Source organism: Bubalus kerabau, chromosome 4 (genome assembly GCF_029407905.1).
Source record: "Bubalus kerabau isolate K-KA32 ecotype Philippines breed swamp buffalo chromosome 4, PCC_UOA_SB_1v2, whole genome shotgun sequence".
Classification (NCBI taxonomy): Eukaryota; Metazoa; Chordata; class Mammalia; order Artiodactyla; family Bovidae; genus Bubalus; species Bubalus kerabau.
Window position 1 is genome coordinate 11,960,038 of NC_073627.1, and position 21,886 is coordinate 11,981,923.

General features: G+C 43.2%; 1 protein-coding gene across 1 annotated transcript in view; it reads left to right on the forward strand.

The window, feature by feature from the left end:
- Window positions 1-21,886, forward strand: part of RNF213 (ring finger protein 213) — a 142,137-nt gene that overhangs the window by 27,304 nt on the left and 92,947 nt on the right. The window contains 11 exon segments of the mRNA XM_055579591.1: window positions 3,057-3,449; window positions 3,725-3,847; window positions 4,453-4,622; window positions 5,163-5,321; window positions 5,655-5,857; window positions 11,111-11,394; window positions 12,564-12,820; window positions 17,926-18,123; window positions 19,781-20,003; window positions 20,495-20,550; window positions 21,659-21,812. Of these exon segments, the coding sequence (XP_055435566.1) occupies window positions 3,057-3,449; window positions 3,725-3,847; window positions 4,453-4,622; window positions 5,163-5,321; window positions 5,655-5,857; window positions 11,111-11,394; window positions 12,564-12,820; window positions 17,926-18,123; window positions 19,781-20,003; window positions 20,495-20,550; window positions 21,659-21,812 (2,220 nt within the window).

Consider the following 21,886-nt stretch of genomic DNA (forward strand, 5'->3'; position numbering starts at 1 on the left):
CTCCAGACCTGTCAGATCAGAGTCGGGTGTCAGGGGTAGGGAGCTGCTTGGTAGTAGTGCTCACAGAGCAAGCCTGGACTGGCAGCAGCACCATGGAATGCAGAACCTGAAGTTCCCTCCATTGTGCTGAGTCACCATCAGTATGTTGGCAAGATCTTCAGAGATATATATGCCCTGAAAGTTGGGGGTGTGATTGCCTTGAATGACCTTCCTTAAGCTTCTTTCTACCACAGTGTTAGCTGGTGTGGATGTCAGACTGGGAAATTGCCATTTAGGGCAGGCTGTGCTCTATGCTGCTTGTTTCAAGCAGATGGGCTGGAATTTTGGTCAGATTTCTTGGAGAAAATCTGGAAACTGACCCAGAACCAGGCTGCCCCACCCCATGTGCAGATAAACCCCAAGGTCTTCAATCTCCCTCTCCCAGAGACTCAGCCCAGGCAAGGGGCGAGTTGCCAAGCCCTAGGCCCACACTGGGCTTCAGTGGCAGTGAGGGTCACAGGTTACTGGCACTTAATGAACTAATCAATATTTGCAGCAAAGCAGGATCCCCATGCATGCAGGGCATCCAGCCCCTTGGGGTCCTCGCAGGGGCCTGCCACACCTACTTCTCACAAGCTCGTCTCTGATTCTGAAGCTGAGGACTCTTGACTTTGAGTGAGGATCATCTGCAGGCAGAGGCATAATATGCCAGTGCAAGTGCAGGAAGGAACAAGTTAGACTTCTGCTCATTTTTGCGTCTCTATTTTGTACATAATACCAAATAGGAGTGTAAAGTGTGGGGGCCTCTGCATGCTTTCTGACATTTGAAAGCCACCTTTACAGGGACATGGCCTTCCCAGTGTGTGCTAGTGTTGCAGGAAGGGGGACCCCTTCCAGGGCCCGAAACTGGGCTCTTGTCTAACACTCGGAAAAGAATTGTCCAAAGAGAGACATCTGCTGACAAAGCAAGAGATTTTATTGGGAAAGGGCACCTGGGTGAAGAGCAGTAGGGTAAGGGAACCCAGGAGAACTGCTCTACTGCATGGCTCGAAGTCTCGGGTTTTATGGTGATGGGATTTTCCGGGTGGTCTTTGGCCAATCATTCTAATTCAGAGTCTTTCCTGGTGGCGCACGCATCACTCAGCCAAGGTGGTTGCTAGTGGGAGGGATTCTGGGAAGTGGACGGACATGCGGTGTCTCCTTTCGACCTTTCCCGGACTCTTCTGGTTGGTGGTGGTTTATTAGCTCCCTATTCCTTATCAGGATCTCCTGTCATAAAACAACTCATGCAAATGGTTACTATGGTACCTGGCCAGGGTGGGCGGTTTCAATCAATGTGCTTCCCCTAACACTAGTGGTAAAGAATCTGCCTACCAATGCAGGAGACACACGAGATGTGGGTTAGATTCCTGGGTTGGGAAGTACTCCTGGAGGAGGGCATGGCAACCCACTCCAGTATTCTTGCCTGGAGAAACCCCTGGACAGAGGAGCGTAGCAGGCTATAGTCCATAGGGTCCCAAAGAGTTGGACATGACTGTAGCACACACCCACAGGGACGTCCCATTGGAAGGAATTTCACATGAGCGTCTCAGATTGGGTTGAGCAAAACAAAGCATGTGACCATCACTGCTTCCAGCTTGTGCCTCAACTCTGTTTACCACCCTGATTCACTTCATGTTCAGTTTCTTTCCAAAATAAAGGAATGGCAGATATAGCCATTGTAAGGTGGTAAGATTGCTTCTGCGAGCTGTGAATGATGCTGGGATTCGTGGCCTTCAGAGGAGAGGAATTTGATCACTAGAAGCTTTTGTGTGGCAAAGTTTTATTACAGCATAAAAAGAGATAGAGAAAGTTTCTGACATAGACATCAGAAGGGGGCAGAAAGAGTGACCCCCTTGCTAGTTTTTAGTAAGGATTTATATACCTGTTAGCAAGCTGCTAATTAAAGAAAAGAAATACCTCAAAACTGAGAGAGTTGCACCAGGCCCCTAACCCACAACATGCATTTTGAGATAACATTGGCACTAGGTGAGGCCATAATGACATCCCAGGCCATGAAACAATTGACATGAATCTTGAAGAAAGGCAGATTTCCAAGCAAATACATGGTTCATTAACATTGTAGAAGGAATTATTTCCTTAAGAAAAATGCATTCGGTTAGCTCAAAGTTTGAGATAAAGTTAAGTTCAGGCTGATCCAGGTGTTGCCATGATAACACAGAAATAAAAGAAACCTTTAATTTTGTGTAGAGAAGGAAAAAAAAATTAATGTCTGCCACTTGCAGTTTATTTGCTCCTGCTGCTTGGGGACCTCTGGCCTCTCTACTGAGGCTGTTAACACTCTCAGTGGTTTGGTTGAGCTATGCTTGATGTATTTCAGAAATTGAAAGGAAATTGAAGGAAAACATTGGTGAGAGTATAGTAAACTTGAGAAACAAAATTAGTGTCTCTTTTTCTGTTTAGCAGCACAGAAAGAGTAAAAGGAAGAAAAGGAATTGGAAGAATGCTTCTGTTGCAGGAAGGGGGACCCCTTCCAGGACCCGAAACTGGGCTTTTGTCTAACACTTGGAAATGAATTGTCTGAGGAGATGCATGTGCTGACAAAGCAAAAGATTTTATTGGGAAAGGGCACTTGGGTGGAGGGCAGTAGGGTAAGGGAACTGAGGAGGACTGCTCTGCCACGTGGCTCTCAGTCTTGGGTTTTATGGGGATGAGATTAGTTTCCTGGTTGTCTTTAGCCAATCATCTGACTCAGAGTCCTTCCTCGTTGGTACATGCCTTGTTCAGCCAAGATGGATGCCAGAGAGAAGGATTCTGGGAGGTGGTCGGACATGTGGTGTCTCCTTTTGACCTTTCTTGAACTCTTCCAGTTGGTGGTGGCTTATTAGTTCCATGTTCCTTACCAGGACCTCCTGTTGTAAAACTCATGCAAATGGTTACTATGGTGTCTGGCCAGGGTGGGCGGTTTCAGTCAGTGTGCTTCCCCTAACACTTACACATCTGCAGAGCTGGATTCCTTGTCCCCGTCCTCACTGGGGCCCTGTAGTCTGAGTTCATTTGTAAACCCTGGGCTCCAGGACACAGCTCCATGTCAAAGCCCAGCTCAGCAGGGTAATACCACTCACCAGCCAGGGCAGTCTCCAAGTGTGGGCAAAATACTGCTGGAGGCCATGGGCCACCCTCTGCAAGGCGAGGCTGCAGGAGAGGCAGAAGCAGCCACGGGCACTGAGTCTCTGAGCAGCCCAGCACCTCAGGACCAGACTCTGGGAGGAGCCCTCCCAGAAGGGAATGACCACCACTCCCGAAGCCCCTCCAAGTGTAAAGATCTCCCCACTTCTGCCAGTGAAGGCTCTCCTAGGTAGAAGGATACTGCCCAGGAGCTCCTGCTGCCTGAGCCAAAGATGGACACCTCCAAGCCCAGAAAAGATCTGCAGACCATCAGGCATCAGGCCAGGGATCCTGCCTCTGGGGTGAGTTAGGGGAGTGATAACCAGGGTTGGCCTGCCATGTCTCAACACCTTGCTGTGCAGTGCAGTTCTGATATCACTTCAGTGTCTTGGAAGAGCATCCACTGGGACTTGCTTCCTGGGATGGGGGCTATGGAAGGGGCTATTAGTCTACCCTGAGTTGCTGACCCCTGTTCCTGGGCTGGTGGCAGAGGATGACACTTATGCCACTGAGTCCAAGTTTCCCTGTGCGCTTTGTCATTTTGGCCCTGATGTTTTGGGGTCTTTACTTCTTCTAGGCAAGTGATGCTGCAGCTGAGTCAGCTGTTTCAGTGAAAGGAGCTGAGAAAGATGTTAAAAATAAGACTCAGAAAACAAAAGAGCCACCCACAAGCGTCCCTGCTTCCCGAGACCACCACCAAGTAAAGTGCCTCGTGCCTGCCTTGTCGGCTCTCCAGGACACCCTCCCCATCCTTGCTGTCCATCCCATGGGTTGCTCCTTTTAGTCCAGTTCCTTCCACAGATTAATCATTTGGTGAATATGTGTTAGGTGCTGGGAGTATAGCCATGAATGAGACCAGGTCCTGCCTTTGGGAGCTCAAATTCTAGTGGGGAGAAAGACATGCAAAGCCAGACTGTGCAAAGTGCCCTGGAGAGAAGTAGGGCAATGTACTGAGGCGGATGCCAGTCAGGGCCTCTCCAAGGAGAACTGAAAGAGTGACAGGCAAACCATGTGCCTATCTGGGGACATGCAAAGACCCCAAGGGAGAGTGTGGTGGACCTGTTTAGGGGGCAGCAGGAAAGCTGCTTCTTCCAAGAGCAGGTGAACGGAAGAGAGGCCAGGGTTGAGGCTGGGGTTGACGATGCTGGGGACAGGAATCCTTGGAGCCTGTGGTGGGTGGACCAGAAGCCATTTGAAGGTTCTGAGCAGGGAAGGGATGTGACCAGTCTGGCAACTGTGACAAGCATCCCGTGTTGGGGGCAAGCATGGAGCCTGGTATAAAGGTTGGGAATTTGCCTGTTCCAGGAAATTGCAACCAAGGATCAGACTGCTGTTCCTGGAGGGAAAACAGGTGAAAATGTCAAAGCCAAGCCAAAGGACCTGAAGAGTCCAGAGGGGAATAATGGAAATAATGCAGCCCCTGTGAAAAATGAGAAGGAGCAAAGGAACCAGAGCACACAGCGAGCTAAGGAGAGGTGGGTGCAACTGGCTAAGGGAGGCACAGACCTGGCCCCCACCCAGCACTGGGGCTAGAAAGGGCCACGCCACCCCAGAGGAGATTCCCAGGCTACCTTTTTGTTGACTTGCAGGGCAAAGGGCAATGCTCAGGAGGTAGGCAGGGGAGGGGCACCTGTCCCAGTTTCTTGATTGGTTGAAATGCTCCATCACATGGTCTCTGGGGACCTGAACAGCATGGAACCTACAGAAGTCAGGAGAGAGGCAGTCATGCCCCAGAGTACTCAGTCACCCCCTCCCACCAACCCCAGCTCTTTGGAGCTGGGCAGAGATCACCCCACCCTGTGCCCACTGTCCTCCTCCACCGTAGACCCACAAGGGGACCCACATGGTAGGCAGTCTATCTGAAGTGTGGACTCTCTTACACTTTGCTGGGGTGTGTGTTAGTGCACAGCCCAGAAACAAGATCATGTGTGCACATGTGTGCCTGCATGTGTGTGTGGGCAGGGAGTAGAGAAACCCAGATATAATTGGTGTTTTCCTATGTGACTTTCCCTCAGCCTGCTGAGCTCTGCAGAAGGAATCACAGTGTACTTCCATGCAATTATTTCTAAACATTTCGAATTTAACCCCCACCAACACAAAGTATTTGTCAGGGGCGGAAAAGAATTCGGGAAGCCTGCATGGAGTCATAATGTTTGCGAGATGCACTACAGCAAGTGAGTATATCCCAGTTGACCCATAAGGAAATGTACAGAATGTCCAGTCTTTGAAATATATTGAAATCATAATTCTGATCAAGTTGATTAATTGTTAGAACTTCTGGGAGATGAATATTTCAAAAAACTCTTCCTTATAATGCACTTCTTTGTCATACTTCATCTTGGTCTTCTTTATGTCTCCACGTGGAAACAGAGCCTTGTTCTAGAAGCATCTTCTCAGTCAGCATGTATTTATAGCTTTGGGTCTGTACTTCATTTTGTGTTTGAGATGAATGAAAATTTCTGGGAGGGGATTTTCAGACAACTAGCTGCTCTCCTGTTTATTCACAGAGACTTACATGAGAATGGGTCCCTCATTGAAGGCAGCACCATAATTTCCAAGCAGCACATGAATAAACCCATTCCTTACAAGTACCTCATCTGCAGAGGCAAGAGCTCTGAGGAGTATGAGTTCATCTACAAAGATCAGCCAAAGAAAGGCGAGTATGTGAACCGCTGTCTGCAGGTGAAATCTTCCCTTCTAGATTCTGGAGGTAAGCTGAAGTCTGGACTCTTGATCAGAACTTCTGAGACTGGACATGCCTCTCTGGGGAGTAAAGGCTTTCCTTGACTTCTGTGGGTCCTCTCTGCTTGGCATTGGCCCTGCCTTACCTCCCCACTCTATGTTTCCTAAACTTGAGCTTGGAAGCATGTTTCTGATCAGTTTAGGTTAACCACTCACAAGAGTAAACAAGGAAATGGACTTTTTCTAAGGGAAAGAAGAGAAGGTGGATCTGCCTGGGAAGTGACAGGACTGGGGCATAGAGAGGCAGCAGTAAGCAGGGGCAAGGGAAAGGGAAACAGGGCTGCCAGACAGGATAGAAGACCTTAACAGATTTCCAAATGGCAACTATGAATAAGACATCCAGCAGAAGCCATCAAGGGCCAGATTCACCACTCGCTGCTGTCTGTCATCACTGTCACTCTTCTATTTACTTTTTCTCCTTTCTACCACTTTATTCTCCTTTTCTCTGTCTATTCTTGTCTGTAGCTAATTATTTTCTCTGTGCTCTATTCCACTCACTGTATGCATTGTGTGTGTAGTGTTTGTTTGGTGTGTGCATACATGTGCATGTGTTGTATAGAGAGAGTCTATATGGGTTCTACTCTTAGGAACTCCTCAGATCTTCTTTGTAGCTGAATTCCTGGTCTGTCATAAACATTACATGTATCCTCAGAAAGAATGGATAATCAAGTTTTTAGACTCAAAAGCTGAATGTATATCTATTAGATTAAAATTAAAATCCTTGTTGAAAAAGATTGATCTGTCAGCTTTTGAGAGAGATGGACCAGTCTGTCACCAAGACCAGGTACTCTATTTTGCTTATTTGTTTTTTGGGAGTGCATAAAACAGTTTTATTATATCCATTACTTCTGTGGGTTAGGAGTTTGGATGGAGCACAGTAGGGCTGGGTGGTTTCTGCTCTCTAATGTCTGGGGCCTCAGCTAGGCAGGACTGAAAGCTGGGAGTGACTTGATGGCTGGGTTTGGAGTCATCTGGAGGGATCTTTGCCATTGATGCTATCCATGCCTGGGATTTCAGTTGGGCTGACAGCAATAGAGGTCAATGGGGTAGGTGCTTAGTTATTCTGAACTGGCCCAAAGAGACAGAGAAGAAACTAGAGTCATGTTCTCTTCAATGTGCACAAGTGTTGACTTGTTTGCTTTTACAAGACTCTTCTATATGGTCTGATCCCAGAGTCCCATGATTTTTCTGACTTTGCCTTTCACTTGCTGGATGATCTAAACTGACTGTTTCCAAGCTTTAGATGGCCTGTCATCAAACAATAGTTGGTGTTGATCTAGTATTTGCAGAAGACGTGGTAGTGATTTGGGATGACAGGTCCCATTTGCTCTTAGGAAGCACTGCCTTAGTCACTTCAGATTTACCTGGTTGGTCCTGGTACCTAAGCTGTCAAATCAGATAGAGATGATTTTTTTTTTTTTTAACACAGAAACAATCATTTTAAAGTCCATTAAAAACATTTTCTTTCCTTTTTTTCCTCCCTTCTTTCATTTTCTCTCTTTCATTGAGGTATATTTTAATTTTTGTGTTACTTTCAGGGTTACAACAAAGTGGTTCAGTTTTATACATATATATATCAGATTCATATATATATCTCAGATTCTTTCCCATTACGGCTTATTACAAGATATTGAATATAGTTCTCTGTGTTATACAGTAAATCCTTGTCGCTTTTCTAATTTATATTTAGTAGTGTGTATCTTTTAAACCTATACTCCTAATTTATCCTTTCCCCCTCACTTTTACCTTTGGTAATGATGTTTTATTTTCTGTCTGTGTGTCAGTTTTATAAATTCATTATTTTTTTTAATTCTACATATGTGTTATAATATTTGTCTTTCTCTGACTTACTTAATATGATATTCTCTAGATCCATCCAGTTGCTGCACATGGCAATATTTTTTAAATTGCTGAGTAACAGTGCATTGGGTATATATACCATGTCTTCTTTATCTATCCATCTGCTGATGGGCACTTAGTTTCCTTTCATTTCTTGGCTATTGTAAATAATGCTACAGTGAACATGGAGGGGCATGTCTTTTTTCAAAATAAAGTCCTTGTTTTTTTTGGATATACACCCAGGAGTGGGATTGTTGGTGTTGCTGGATCATATTGTAGTTCTATTTTTAGTTTTATTGAGGAAACTCCATACTGTTTTCCAAGGTGGCTGTACCAATTTACATTCCCATCAACTGTATAGGAGGGTTCCCTTTGCTCCACACCCTCTCCAGCATTTGGTATTTGTGTCGTTTGGATGATGTCCATTCTGATCAGTGTGCAGTGATACCTTATTGTAGTATTGTAGTTTTGATTTGCATTTCTCTAATAATTAGTGATGATGAGCATCTTTTCATGTGCCTGTTGGCCATCTGTATGTCTTCTTTGGATAAGTATCTATTTAGGTCTTCTCCCATTTTTTGATTGGCTTTTTAAAAATATTGAGTTATATAAGCTGTTTCATTAAACAGATTTTTAAGTTGAAGAGTAACTCAGAATTTCCAAGTCAGTTTGTTTTTAGAAGCTTTCTTAAGCATGGTATTGTTTTAAATAGTGTTTTCCAATAATTATATTTTGCAAGCTTAGAAAAATATGAGTGTTAGAGCTTTTCCTTCCTTGTTGCAAAGGCCCTCAGGCCCTTTGGTTATTTCTCCATATAGGCTCTTCTATTTAGATGTCTTGTTGGTAAGCTGACCTTAGAACTCCCTTGGAGATGAAACCAGGTCAGTTAGGTTAAATAAGGAGTTTTAAGTAGATAGGAGGTGAGTCATATTAATTGATAGAAGGGCTAGGAAGGCCAGGGAGGGACTCTGGTGGCTTATGAGGGTCAGGAGGTCACTTCTTGAGCCCAGGTGGGGAAATGTCCCAGCCCCTGACATCATCCATGTAGGTGATTTGTGAGGAGTGTCTAGAAGGCACTGGAATTTTGTTGATTGAGGAAAGTTTTGTAATTTGCTCCATTTGGTGTGATGGTGGTTTATCTATGTTAAATACATGAAGTTTTCATTAATCCCAATAAACAGAGAGATGTCTTCCTTCCCCTCTTCCTCCTTCTAAGCCTCCTGTGAGCACTCTCATTGGTAGAAGCCACTGTTGCAAGGCAGGCAGAATGGAGATTCTGGGCTCCAGCCCCGTGATGCAGGGAGACCAGAGGGGAGATGTGTGTGCTGCTGGCAGAAACAGCCGTCACTGGCACTCTGTCTGTTCCAGTGTCTTTTGCCTTGTGCTGTGTTTTGTCTGAAACTGTCTGCTGTGTCTGCATTCCTCACCCCCACCTCAGGATCTTTGCTTTTTGTCCCAACTCTGCTGCTTTCTCTCAGATTCGGCTGTTCCAGCCACATCCCTGTTTTGCTGGGCTTTTGTTGTTGTTGTTGTTTTTCCCATTCAGTATTCAGTGTATTCAGTTCAGTCTCTCAGTCGTGTTCAACTCTTTGCAACCCCATGGACCACAGCACGCCAGGCCTCCCTGTCCATCACCAACTCCCAGAGTCCACCCAAGCTCAGGTCCATTGAGTTGGTGATGCCATCTAGCCATCTCATCCTCTGTCGTCCCCTTCTCCTCCTGCCCTCAATCTTTCCCAGCATCAGGGTCTTTCCAAATGAGTCAGCTCTTCACATCAGGTGGCCAAAGTATTGGAGTTTCAGCTTCAACATCAGTCCTTCCAATGAACACCCAGGACTGGTCGCCTTTAGGATGGACTGGTTGGATCTCCTTGCAGTCCATTTTTATGTTTTTTCTAAGCTTGCAAAATATAATTATTGAAAAACATTATTTAAAACAATATCATGCTTAAGAAAGCTTCCGAAAATAAATTTGCTTGGAAATTCTGATCTTTTTATTTCCTGTGCTATGTGGCTTGTGGGAACTTAGATCCCAGACCTTGGATCAAACCCTTGTCCCTGCAGTGGAAGTGGGAAGTCCTAACCATTGGACAACCAGGGAAATTCTCAATCTGATCATATTTTGGAGGAACTTAGCCCATTGGCATGAATTGTGACTGTCAATGGGAGACTCGCTTTTGACTAATTATCATGTCTCTTCTGTCTACTTTGTTTTCTTGTTCTTTTTCGTACTTTAAAAATTTTTCTCTCTTGTCTCTAAGAGGTTGGAACTTAAATATTTTATTCTTCTAGTAGAGTCTTGAGACCAAGACCATTAATGTCCCTCCCTGCCCCACTGTCCTGGGGTCAAGGGTGTCCCTAGCCCAGGACCCTGACTGGCACTCTAACAATCTCCATGGCACTGGCTGTCCCAGCCCAGCATCTCTCACCCACCTTTTCTCTGGAAGAAAGTTTTTATAAAACTGAGAGACAGCCATTGTGTCCCCCAACCTGTGAGAGGCACAGGGAGCAGGGAAGGCAACCACAGGAGCTGATGCCTGAGGTCAGATCCAAACAGTGATTCCTAGTTATTGCCAGACGGGGCTGGGATGGGGCAAGGATGTGTGAGCAGGGCCTTCCAGCAAAGACAAAAGGCTGGGCAACAAGGAGCAGGAGGCTTGTTCAGAGGCTCGACTTTCTGATTTTCATGGCTATTTTTATGCACTTGTGTTCCCTCTGGTGTCTTACTGACCTCTTTGCCTTCGAATTATTTGGCAATTGATTTTCCTGGGCTTTCTAGGGCTGCACTCATATTTCAGCTGGTTATAAGAGAAGCCATGTGTTCAACCCTTGCCCCATGTTGAGTGCTGTTTTGTCTGCTGTGTGACCTGTACCATCCTTCATGGAGTGGGCACCATGGTTCTCAGGACAGAGGAAAGGAGCTCTTGTACCAAGTAACATACCAAAATGATGCACAATTCCTAGTGAGTGATGCAGTTTCAGTATGAATTTTTTTACTTCCATGTGGTCATTTTCTAAGGAACTAACATACCAAATGTGTTGAGCTGTCTAGTTTGACAAAGACATGATTTCAGTATTCTCAGGGCAGATGAATGGTGTGAGCTTGGGCCTCACTCAATTCACTGTGGAGTGTATAGGTTACTTGTCCTAAACATTGGTGCTACCTCCAGGGTCAGGCCCCATGTTGCTCGTCTGTGGCTGGGTACCAGAGTGAGTGAGTGCTGGCTGCCTTCTGTTTACCACACTCTGTAATTTTCCTGTCTTTCTTCCCTTTTTGGCTCCTTCATCTTGTTTCTTCTGGTCAATATCAACCTTCCAGGGTGGAGTGTTCAGGTCTAGTGGGTTTCAATGCCCCTAAGTATAATATTCTCTTTACTCTTAGACTGGCATCAGTATGATGATGTAATTCATATGAAGCCCCCTGGGACATTTCAGAAATTGATGAATCATATAACAGATGGTACAAGGAGAGACTTGGTGAAAGGGAAGCAGATCGCGGCTGCAGTCATGCTGGACAGCATCTTTCGCATCCTTGAGACCTGGAATGCCATCAATTTAATGAAATTTTTCACCCAGTTCCAGCAGCTCTATTCTGTCATTCGTGTGCCCATGATTTATGAAGGAGAAGAACAGCCGTGGAGTACTCTACAGTATGACGAGAAGGAGGTACCATGTCTCAGGGGTGTCAGCAACAGCTCTCTTTTCTACTTCCTGGATGCTCAGCATCACCCCACTTCCTAGTGGCCATATGACCTCTTGACTCAGTGGACCAGGTGGATTATTGTTGTTTTTCAGTCATTCAATCGTGTCTGACTCTTTGCGACCCTATGGACTGCAGCACACCAGGCATCCCTGTCCTTCACTATGTCCCAAAGTTTGCTCATGTCCATTGAGTTGATGATGCCATCCAACCATCTCATCCTCTGTCGTCCCCTTCTCCTCCTGCCCTCAATCTTTCCCAGCACCAGGGCCTTTCCCAATAACTCAGCTCTTTGTATCAGGTGGCCAAGTTATTGAAGCTTTAGCTTCAGCATTAGTCGTTCCAGTGAATATTCAGAAATATTTATTTCCTCTAGGGTTGACTGGTTTGATCTCCTTGCTGTCCAAAGGACCCTCAAAAGTCTTCTCTAGCACCACAGTTTGAAAGCATTAATTCTTTGGTGCTCAATTTTCTTTATGGTCTAACTCTGAAATCCGCACATGACTACTGGAAAAACTATAGCTTTGACTAGATGGACCTTTGTCTGCAAAGTGATGCCTGCTTTTTAATATTCTGGTGGAGAGGGTCAGGCTATTTCAGTCCCCTTTCTCCTTGTGCCCTGTCTAGGGAATTCTCTGTTCTCTTCAGTTTGTCCTCTTCCCACCTGCTCACCTAGATCCACCTCTGCCACTGGTCCCATCTCCTCACTTCCCCTCTCACCCCCTGCCCACTGGCCCCACCTCCTTATCTCTCCTGGGGAAGAGTGGGAAGAAGGTTGGAACCCTCCTTCACTGCATCTTCACCTGCTCAGTGGTATAGCTTAGGCATTTTTGAGACATACCTGGAGCCATGTGAAACCTTATAAGGCTTAAAACCCCCATCTGAGATCCTCTCCAGCATGCTGAGGCCTCTGGATATACCACTGGTGGTACCTCTCAAAGGCCTGGGGCAAGAGGATGCTCAGGGTTTACTGGGGAGGCAGGTGGAGGGCGACTCCTCCCCAGAGACTTCCCTGTCCCTCATTCCTCAGGCCCTACCCAGCTGATAGGAAATGAAGCTCAGTGACAGGCAGGTCCTGACACCTCTGGTGGGTTCAACGCCATGGTCGTGTGTTTTCCTTTTCTCCTGGGACCAGGTGAAGAAGCATTTATGGGAGTGTGTGACAAAGAAAATGGCGCCATTTCTGGAAACCGGTGGGGGCCCTCTGCCTGAAGACTGCCTAGTGAAGAGTAAATTGGGAATGGGCATGATTGTCCTTTTCTTAGTGGAAAAATTCAACTTCCTCTTACTGGAAAAAGACCTGGCCTCACTCTGTCACCTCCTCTGCTTGGACACCAATTCACTAGGCACCTTTCTCAAGGACCTGAAAGACATCCTTGAAACATCTCAGAGGTATTGTATGTGTGTGTGTAAAGATTTTCTAGTTCTCTATTGGTTTTTATGTGATTATAAAAATAAGTATTTGTCATAGAATGGATGAAGGCATACAAGAAATAAAAACTACCCATAATTCTACCACTCACTGTTGTCATTTCTTTGCATGAAATGTTCCCTTGGTATCTCTAATTTTCTTGAAGAGATCTCTAGTCTTTCCCATTCTCTGTTTCCCTCTATTTCTTTGCATTGATCACTGAGGAAGGCTTTCTTATCTCTCCTTGGTATTCTTTGGAACTCTGCATCCAGATGGGTATATCTTTCCTTTTCTCCTTTGCCTTTAGTTTCTCTTCTTTTCTCAGCTACTTGTAAGGCCTCCTCAGACAACCGTTTTGCCTTTCTGCATTTCTTTTTCTTGCAGATGGTCTTGATCACTGCCTCCTGTACAATGTCACAAACCTCTGTCCATAGATCTTCAGGTACTTTGTCAGATCTAATCCCTTAAATCTATTTGTCTCTTCTACTCTATAATCATAAGGGTTTAGATTTATATCATACCTGAGTGGTCTTGTGGTTTTCCTTACTTTCTTCAATTTAAGTCTGAATTTGGCTATAAGGAGTTCACAATCTGAGCCACAGTCAGTTCCTGGTCTTGTTTTTGCTGACTGTATAGAGCTTCTCCATCTTTGGCTGCAAATAATATAATTAATATGATTTTGGTATTGACCATCTGGTGATGTCAATATGTAGAGTCTTCTCTTATGTTGTTGGAGAGGGTGTTTGCTATGACCAGTGTGCTTTCTTGGCAAAACTGTTAGCCTTTGATCTGCTTCATTTTCATACTCCAAGGTCAAGTTTGCCTGTTACTCCAGTTATCTCTTGACTTCCTACTTTTGCATTTCAGTCCCCTATAGTGAAAAGGACATCTTTTTTGGGAGATAGTTCTAGAAGGTCTTGTAGGTCTTCATAGAACCGTTCAACTTCAGCTTCTTCAGCATTACTGATTAGGGCATAGACTTGGATTACTGTGATATTGAATGGTTTGCTTGGAAATAAACAGAGATCATTCTGAACATTTAATGCAAAGATGAGCACAATAAAGGACAGAAATGGTATGAATCTAACAGAAGCAGAAGATATTTAGAAGAGGTGGCAAGAATACACAGAAGAACTATACAAAAAAGATCTTCATGACCCAGATAGCCACAATGGTGTGATTACTCACCTAAAGCCAGACATCCTGGAATGTGAAGTCAAGTGGTCCTTAAGAAGCTTCACCACAAACAAAGCTAGTGGAGATGATGTAATTCCAGTTGAGCTATTTCAAATCCTAAAAGATGATGCTGTGAAAGTGCTGCATTCAATATGCTAGCAAATTTGGAAAACACAGCAGTGGCCACAGGACTGGAAAAGGTCAGTTTTCATTCCAGTCCCAAAGAAAGGCAATGCCAAAAAATGTTCAAACTACTGCACAATTGCACTAATTTCACATGCTAGCAAAGTAATGTTCAAAATTCTCCAAGCCAGGCTTTAACAGTATGTGAACCATGAACTTCCATATGTTCAAATTGTGCCGGGGTCAAGCCCCAGCAGGATCCTAGGGTACCCTCAGGATGGACAGCATCTGCAAGAGAGAGAGATGACACGGGTCTTATAATGGATTGGGACCTAGTGGTCCGGGGTCAAAATAAAAATAAAGAGAAAGAATAAGGGAGAGAGAAAGAAGCTAATGTTCCTTGGTTTACCCAGAAAGTCAATAAAGTCCCTGACACGGGACTTGCTCTGTTCACGGAGGCCACAGGCACCCTCCTGATGGGGTGAAGACGCAGAGCGCCTTCTTCCCTGATTGAAGATGCAGAGCACCTTCTCGATTGCGCCTTAGAAGCCCAGGCAAAAAAAAATGAACTCAGAGGGCCTCTGTGCTCCAGGGAGTCAGCCTGAAAAAGAAGAGAGAGAGAGAGAAAGAGAAAGAAAGACACAGAGACCAGAGCTCTGGTGAAGTGGGATCCACAGCTTTATTTTCAAAAGGGGCTTTTATACCCTGAGTTACACATTTCTAGAAATGAAAGATGTAGAGGCATGTAGAGTCAGCTCAACAATACATCTGTTTAACCCTTATCGAAACCAGGATGTTCTCTGCATACCTTTCCATTTACAAGGGTCTTGTATTATGTACATTATCTTCTGGCCTGGAGGCCTATTAACATTTTATGACCTTTTTCTGATAAAGGTTGGTCAATCAGAAAACTTGTTTTTCCTTTAAAGTGTTTTTTCTTTATTTTTCCAATCAGTGTCACCCTCAGAAAGTACTAAATAAAGTTACATTCTTATGGAGCAAAGGTGCAGTGGGTTACAACAAAGAAAGAACTTATTAACTCAAAGGTCTTATGTTGCTATTGTCAAGGCTACTACTTGTTTTTCTACATTTTAACTATATTAACTAATGCACTCCCAGGCACACAATGGGTAAGGGATAAGAAAACTTGGAAGCAAACATTGGCTCAACAATGAAGCCCTTCACCAGTATTATCTAATAATTTTTCACCCCTTAAAGGGCTCTATGCCCATTAGGATTTTTAGAATGTTTTAGGCTTCCCGTGACTTTCATGTTTGGGAAGTTGTGAACAATCATGTGCGTTAGTTGCAAGAGTATGGATAAACCTGCTAAGCAAGCTAGAATGTTAACAGAGGGGTTAAAATTGAAATACTCCTTTCAAGCCCAGGAGACTTATGAACTACAGCCCTAAGTTGATTTTCTTCAGAGAAAGGTGGTCAGTGAGAGCCCCCTGTTAATGTCAGAAGAGTTGGTGAAAGGCATAATATAGTAAACAGTAGACAGATAGATTTTGGTTTCAGGGTAGATGCTTGAGCAGGTCCAGGGGAGTCCCTCGAGTCCTGACCCACCTTGCCTGTCAGGTCTCCTCTGCATGACTTTGTCATGGGTGGGATCGCCTGTGCTGGCTCCCAGCAAAATTGGATTTCGAAAAGGCAGAGGAACCAGGGATCAAATTGCCAACATCCGTTGGATCATTGAAAAAGCAAGAGAGTTCCAGAAAAACATCTGCTTTATTGATTATGCCAAAACCTTTGACTGTGTGGATCACAACACACTGTGGAAAATTTTTAAAGAGATGGAAATACCAGACCACCTTACCTGCCTCCTGAGAAATCTGTATGCAGGTCAAGAAGCAACAGTTACAACTGAACATGGAACAAATGGTTCCAAATAGGAAAAGGAGTACGTCAAGGCTGTATATTGTCATCCTGCTTACTTAACATATGAAGAGTACATCATGCGAAATGCTGGGCTGGATGAAGCACAAGCTAGAATCAAGATTGCCTGGAGAAATAGAAAAAACTTCAGAAATGGAGATGACACCACCCTTATGACAGAAAGCAAAGAAGAACTAAAGAGCCTTTTGATGAAAGTGAAAGAGGAGAGTGAAAACGTTGGCTTAAAACTCAACATTCAGAAAATGAAGATCATGGCATCTGGTCCCATTACTTCATAGGAAATAGATGGGGAAACAATGGAAACAGTGAGAAACTTTATTTTTGGGGGCTCCAAAATCACTGCAGATGGTGAAGCAGCCATGAAATTAAAAGCCACTTGTTCCTTGGAAGAAAAGCTATGACCAACCTAGACAGCATAGTAAAAAGCAGAGACATTACTTTGCCAACAATTGTCCATCTAGTCAAACCTACGGTCTTTCCAGTAGTCATGTATGGATGTGAGAGTTGGACTATAAAGAAAGCTGAGTGCCTAAGAATTGATGCTTTGAACTGTGGTGTTGGAAAAGACTCTTGAGAGTCCCTTGGACTGCAAGGAGATCCAACCAGTCAATCCTAAAGGAAATCAGTCCTGAATATTCACTGAAAGGTCTGATGCTGAAGCTGAAACTCCAATACTTTGTCCACTTGATGCGAAGAACTGACTCATTTGAAAATACCCTGATGCTGGGAAAGATTGAAGGCAGGAAGAGAAGGGGGCGACAGAGGATGAGATGGTTGGATGGCACCACCAACTCGATAGACATGAGTTTGAGTAAGCACTGGGAGTTGGCAATGATCAGGGAAGCCTGGTGTGCTGCAGTCCTTGGGGTTGCAAAGAGTTGGACGCTACTGAGCAACTGAACTGAACTGTTGCCATTTCAGTGTTTATCCCATTAGCCTTTTTTGGTCTATGTGCTATGTTTCATTTTATTACATATTCTATTGAATATTTGCTTTGGGGCAGGTTTATGGTGTATCATGTCTCAGCCCTGCGGGCCTGTATTTGGGCGGGGGGTGGGGGGGTTCTCTTGTGGCTCAACTGGTAAAGAAACTGCCCACAATGCGGGAGACCCAGGTTCAATCCCTGGGTTGGAAATATCCCCTGGAGAAGGGAAAGGCAACCCACTCCAGTAGTCTTGCCTGGAGAATTCCATAGACTGTATAGTCCATGGGGTCGCAAAAAGTCAGACACGACTGAGTGACTTTCATGCATGCATGGGTCGTGGTAAGACAATGAAGCTGGACTCAAGGATGTTTGTGGAACCATCATGAATGACCTCCCCATGGCCTCTGCTACTGCTGTTCCCAGTCCAGGAGCCACCGCCATGCCCACTGTGCTGGGCTGGGGAGCCCCAGTAGTGTGGAGGCTGTGTTGTGTCCTAAGGCACTTAGGCTTCACTGGTTGGAGACACCACCCCAGAACCCTCTGAAGATCCCCAGGTCTTTTTTCTGCAGCTGTTTGAATTGAATTCAAGAATGATATTGGGTAGCCTTCTCTGAGCAGCCAGACTTAATGAACACTTGCCTCCTGGTTTTACAAATTTTAAACACCCAGTTAAATCCTGTTCATTTTGAAAGAGAAAAGAAAAGCTGGCAAATGTACATGTGTTTCCAGGTCTTGAGAAACACGCACGTTTGTGATTGTAAGGATCGTGGCATGTATTATTTATAGGCTCCCCACTTTTATGTAAAATATTGCTTCATATATAGGTTTATTGTTGCCAGACGACCTGAATTGAAGTCCCAGCTCTGACACCAGGGACCTTTTGTAGATCACAAGCCTCTCTGAACTTCTGTCTCTCCCACTGTCATGGAGAATGGGCTCATGTCCATTTCTGTTCCCTTTCTAGCTGGCGAGCATCCTTGGTAAACCTGTGCCAAATATGCATGGACAAAAAGGTTGACTTTTGGGTGTGTGCCCTGCCTGTGTTGCACCACTGCATGGACCTGTCCCCGCCAGCCCAGGGCTTAGTTGTGCAACCTGAGGACACCTGGGCAGCCCTTGAAGGCATCTCCTTCTTGGAGTTTCGGGAAACAAGGCCAGATCAGTAAGTTGTAGACCTGCACTCGTGTATGTAAATTTTAGAATCATAACTGTGCTTCCAAGATCTCCAGTGGACTTTCAGCGTCCACTTACCCCTCCTTCTAGTGATGGAGGTAACATATCACTTCCCTTAAAATTACTTCTTTAAAAAGTTTTAAACATGCAAGAATAGGAAAACTACAAAAATAGCCTGCAACCACAGAGATGATCATTGTTGTTAAACTTTGGCCTATGTATTTGCAAGGTTTCATCCAAGTGTGATTATTTGGGTGCTTACATGCTTAAAAGTCAGCCACAAATGATACAATTTTTATTTATTTTTCTTGCAGTTTTATTGAGATATAGTTAACATACAGCACTGTATGTTTTGCAGATTGTAGGTACACATCTTTAGGCAGTGAAGTACCATTTTGAGTCAAGCAAATATTTCTTAGAGAAGACACAGAAAGCGCAATCCATAAAAGAAAAATGGTAAATCAAATTTAAGTACAAAAATTTAATAGAAAATACAAATTCAGTACAAAAATTTAATACTAGCACTTAGTTCTAAGCACAGATAACATCCCCCACTTACTTTGTCTTTTGCCAGAGAAACTATTCCAAGTCTCATCTATCCCCCTCCCCAATCCAATAGGATCTAGCCTACAGACTTTTAGGGATTGAAATAGTGAGTGAGCCAAATTAAGTTATTGATTGCTCACTATTATTGGAACATTTTAAAATTAAAGCCAAAATAAAATTAATTATATAATTATATATATATATATGTGTGTGTGTGTGTGTGTGTGTGTATATATATATATATATATATATATATTTAAATGCCCTTCCAGGGACATTTAACTAGAAGACTGACTATCTAGAAGATATTTAGATGATGAGAGAGAAAATGAAAAACATTAAATTGGTCTTAAAGATTGTGTTTTTCAGGCAAAAGTGACTTTTAGTATGCAGTGATGCTTTTTCCATGTGTTTCTTGTAGTCACTTCTGTTGCACTCTGCCATACTTTCCCATTGCCATCTTTTTGAGTCTTCAGGACAGTATTACAGAACAGAATAATTTAAAGACCTTCTCTGGACTGGGTTCACATAGGTTGTTTGATCCAGGCACTTGCTTATTCACACATTGACAAGCTTAGTTCACAAATCATTGCAGCCACAATGCAAAACAGTATCAAAATTTAAACAAAGAACTGCCATATGATCCAGCAATCCTTCTTGTTGGTGTATTTCCCAAGGAAATAAGTATCTCAAAGAGATATCTGCACCCCTATGTTCATTGCAGCATCATTCATGATAGCCAAGATATGGAAACAACCTAAGCATCTGTCAGCAAATGAATGGATAAAGAATAACTGGTGTGTACGTGTGTATACATATATATAAATATATATGTATGATGTATGTATATATATAATCATATTATTTGTTCATTTATGAGTGGCTGATTTCACTGAGCATTATGTCCTCAGAGTTCATACTTGTTGCTGAATTCTTAATATATTATTGCTTACTTCTCATTTGATTGAGTTTGTGGCATTTCAATTATTTTTTAAATTGGAACTTTCTAGATCTCTTCTGGATAAATTTTAATTAACTTCGTCTGTTTTTTGGACCTCACTGCTGCTCTTTTTTTTCTGTTCCAATTTTCCCTTATATAGGAAAGAATTACTCAAGTTAATGAAAAAGAACAGACATTTGCTGAATGTGGATGAGTATCTATTCCGATCCTGGTTCAGTCTGCTTCCCCTGAGTAACCTGGCTTCTTACATGGAAGACCTCATCGATTACCTGAGTCAGTCTCCTCTGCGTGTCCTGGACTGTCTTCTAGGGACTTTGTACCATCTGGAAGGACTTAAGGAAATCTCCAACAGAAACCTCCAGGTTTGTTGTCTGGAATCGGCTCTTGAGTCTTTGCTTAACAAAAGCAGGTCAAGAACTAATCAGTCAGAAGTTGTGATTCTTATTTTCTGAAAACCTGACCTGGTAAAGCACTTAGAAATAAGAGACCTAGTTGGGGGGGTGGAGGGTGGTCAATATTTCTTGGGGTAAAAGTTTGATTTACTTGAGTTTATCCCGTTTCATTAAATGAATTCAATAAAGCAATAGCCTTGGGTATGTGAGAAGGGTTAGAAGTTATCCGGCATGCTGGTCCACTTCCTAATTGCTATCTGTCTTTTCCCATTTTGGGGGTGGAAAAAAATGGTATAATTTTAAATCCTGAGTTTCATTTGTAAAAGATTAGTATTTGAGCCCCTTAAACTTGTTTATAGAAAGAAAATTATTATTATACCTAATTATATTGGATTTTTGCTTCTGTTTTAGCAAAGATGTTGGCATCATGATTAAATCTTCCTTTTTTTTCCCAACTCTAGAGTATTGAGAATACTTTTAAAATGCTGTTGCACCTCCTAGACATTTACCAGGGAAAGTAAGTAGAAAAGTAAAATGCAGTCTCTCTTATATAGGTTTATCCCTTATGATTGGCTTTATCCCATATTTTCTGTCATTAATGTAAAGTCATAAGTTAATATATATTCCATTTCTTTTTCCAAGGTATTAATGTAATCATCCTACTTTTTCGAAAAGAGAAAAGCATATATATAGGCTGATAAGGTTTTGATTTATTTCCATTTTTTTCTTTGTATTTTGTCATTTATTTTTCAGTGATCACCATCATATTACATAATCATGCTTATGTCTTGCATCTCATCAACATTTAAACTTCAATTTTTTTTTTCAAGTCAGGGAAGTTGATTATAAAAATCAAAAGTGGCTTTCCATAATTATCCGAAATTATTTGTTTCTGCAAATAGCTCTGACACTCTGAAGGCACGGTGTAGAAAATGCAGAACAATAGAAAAGTACAAGTGGGAGAGAAGGTAATTTTTTAGATTCTCGGAGCACTGCCAGGATCGTGTCACCTGAATTCTTAGGGTGTTCAGGATGGAGGTGGGAGTGTCAGATCTTCATTAACACTAAGCACCCGGACTTCATGGACCCCATCTAATTCTGCGTATTACAGAATCGCCCCAGTAATTCCTTTCTCTTGCCACCTTCTAAACCCCCTTCTGACAGACTCCCTAACTCTCAGCTCTAGTCATGTATTAGCCAATAAACAGGTCCACACAGAACTGAAAGAGATTTCATGGACAGGACATATACTTCTGTCATTTCTTTCTCTTTCTCCCTCCCTGTATCTTTCTGATTTTTTAAAAATTTATACGATATTTGAATCCTTGGTAATTTACATCCCTAAGATTTTTTCAAATAAAGGAATACACTTGGAAATAGTTTAATTTGCTTTTGTTAAAATAGTTCAGACCATAGAGGCAAACCAAAAGTTCTCTTTTTCCTTTTTATCTTAGTCACAAGTTCAGAATAAATGGAAATGTTCTGGATGTTATCCTATATGGGATCAAGTACATGCCTTCCTTGTGGGCGTTTTAAAGGGAAGGAACTTGTCATGAATAATGGGTACTGTTTTCTAATTCCTCCTCAATTACTTCATTCATTTCTCTCAACTCTTTGTGGGTTAGGATTCTTGAGGAGCCCTTGATACAGTCCTACTTGACTGTGTGCCTGAAACTTCACGAAACTACCTGCAGAATATCAAAAGCCCACACGTTTTATGAGATGCCTGCCTTATCTGCTGAGATTGTTTGCAGAATTGTTATACTTAAACCTGTAGTGGTAAGTGGAACATGTATGCATAACGCCATACCCAGCAGAGCTATGGAACCTGAGGCATCCTCTATTCAAAAAGG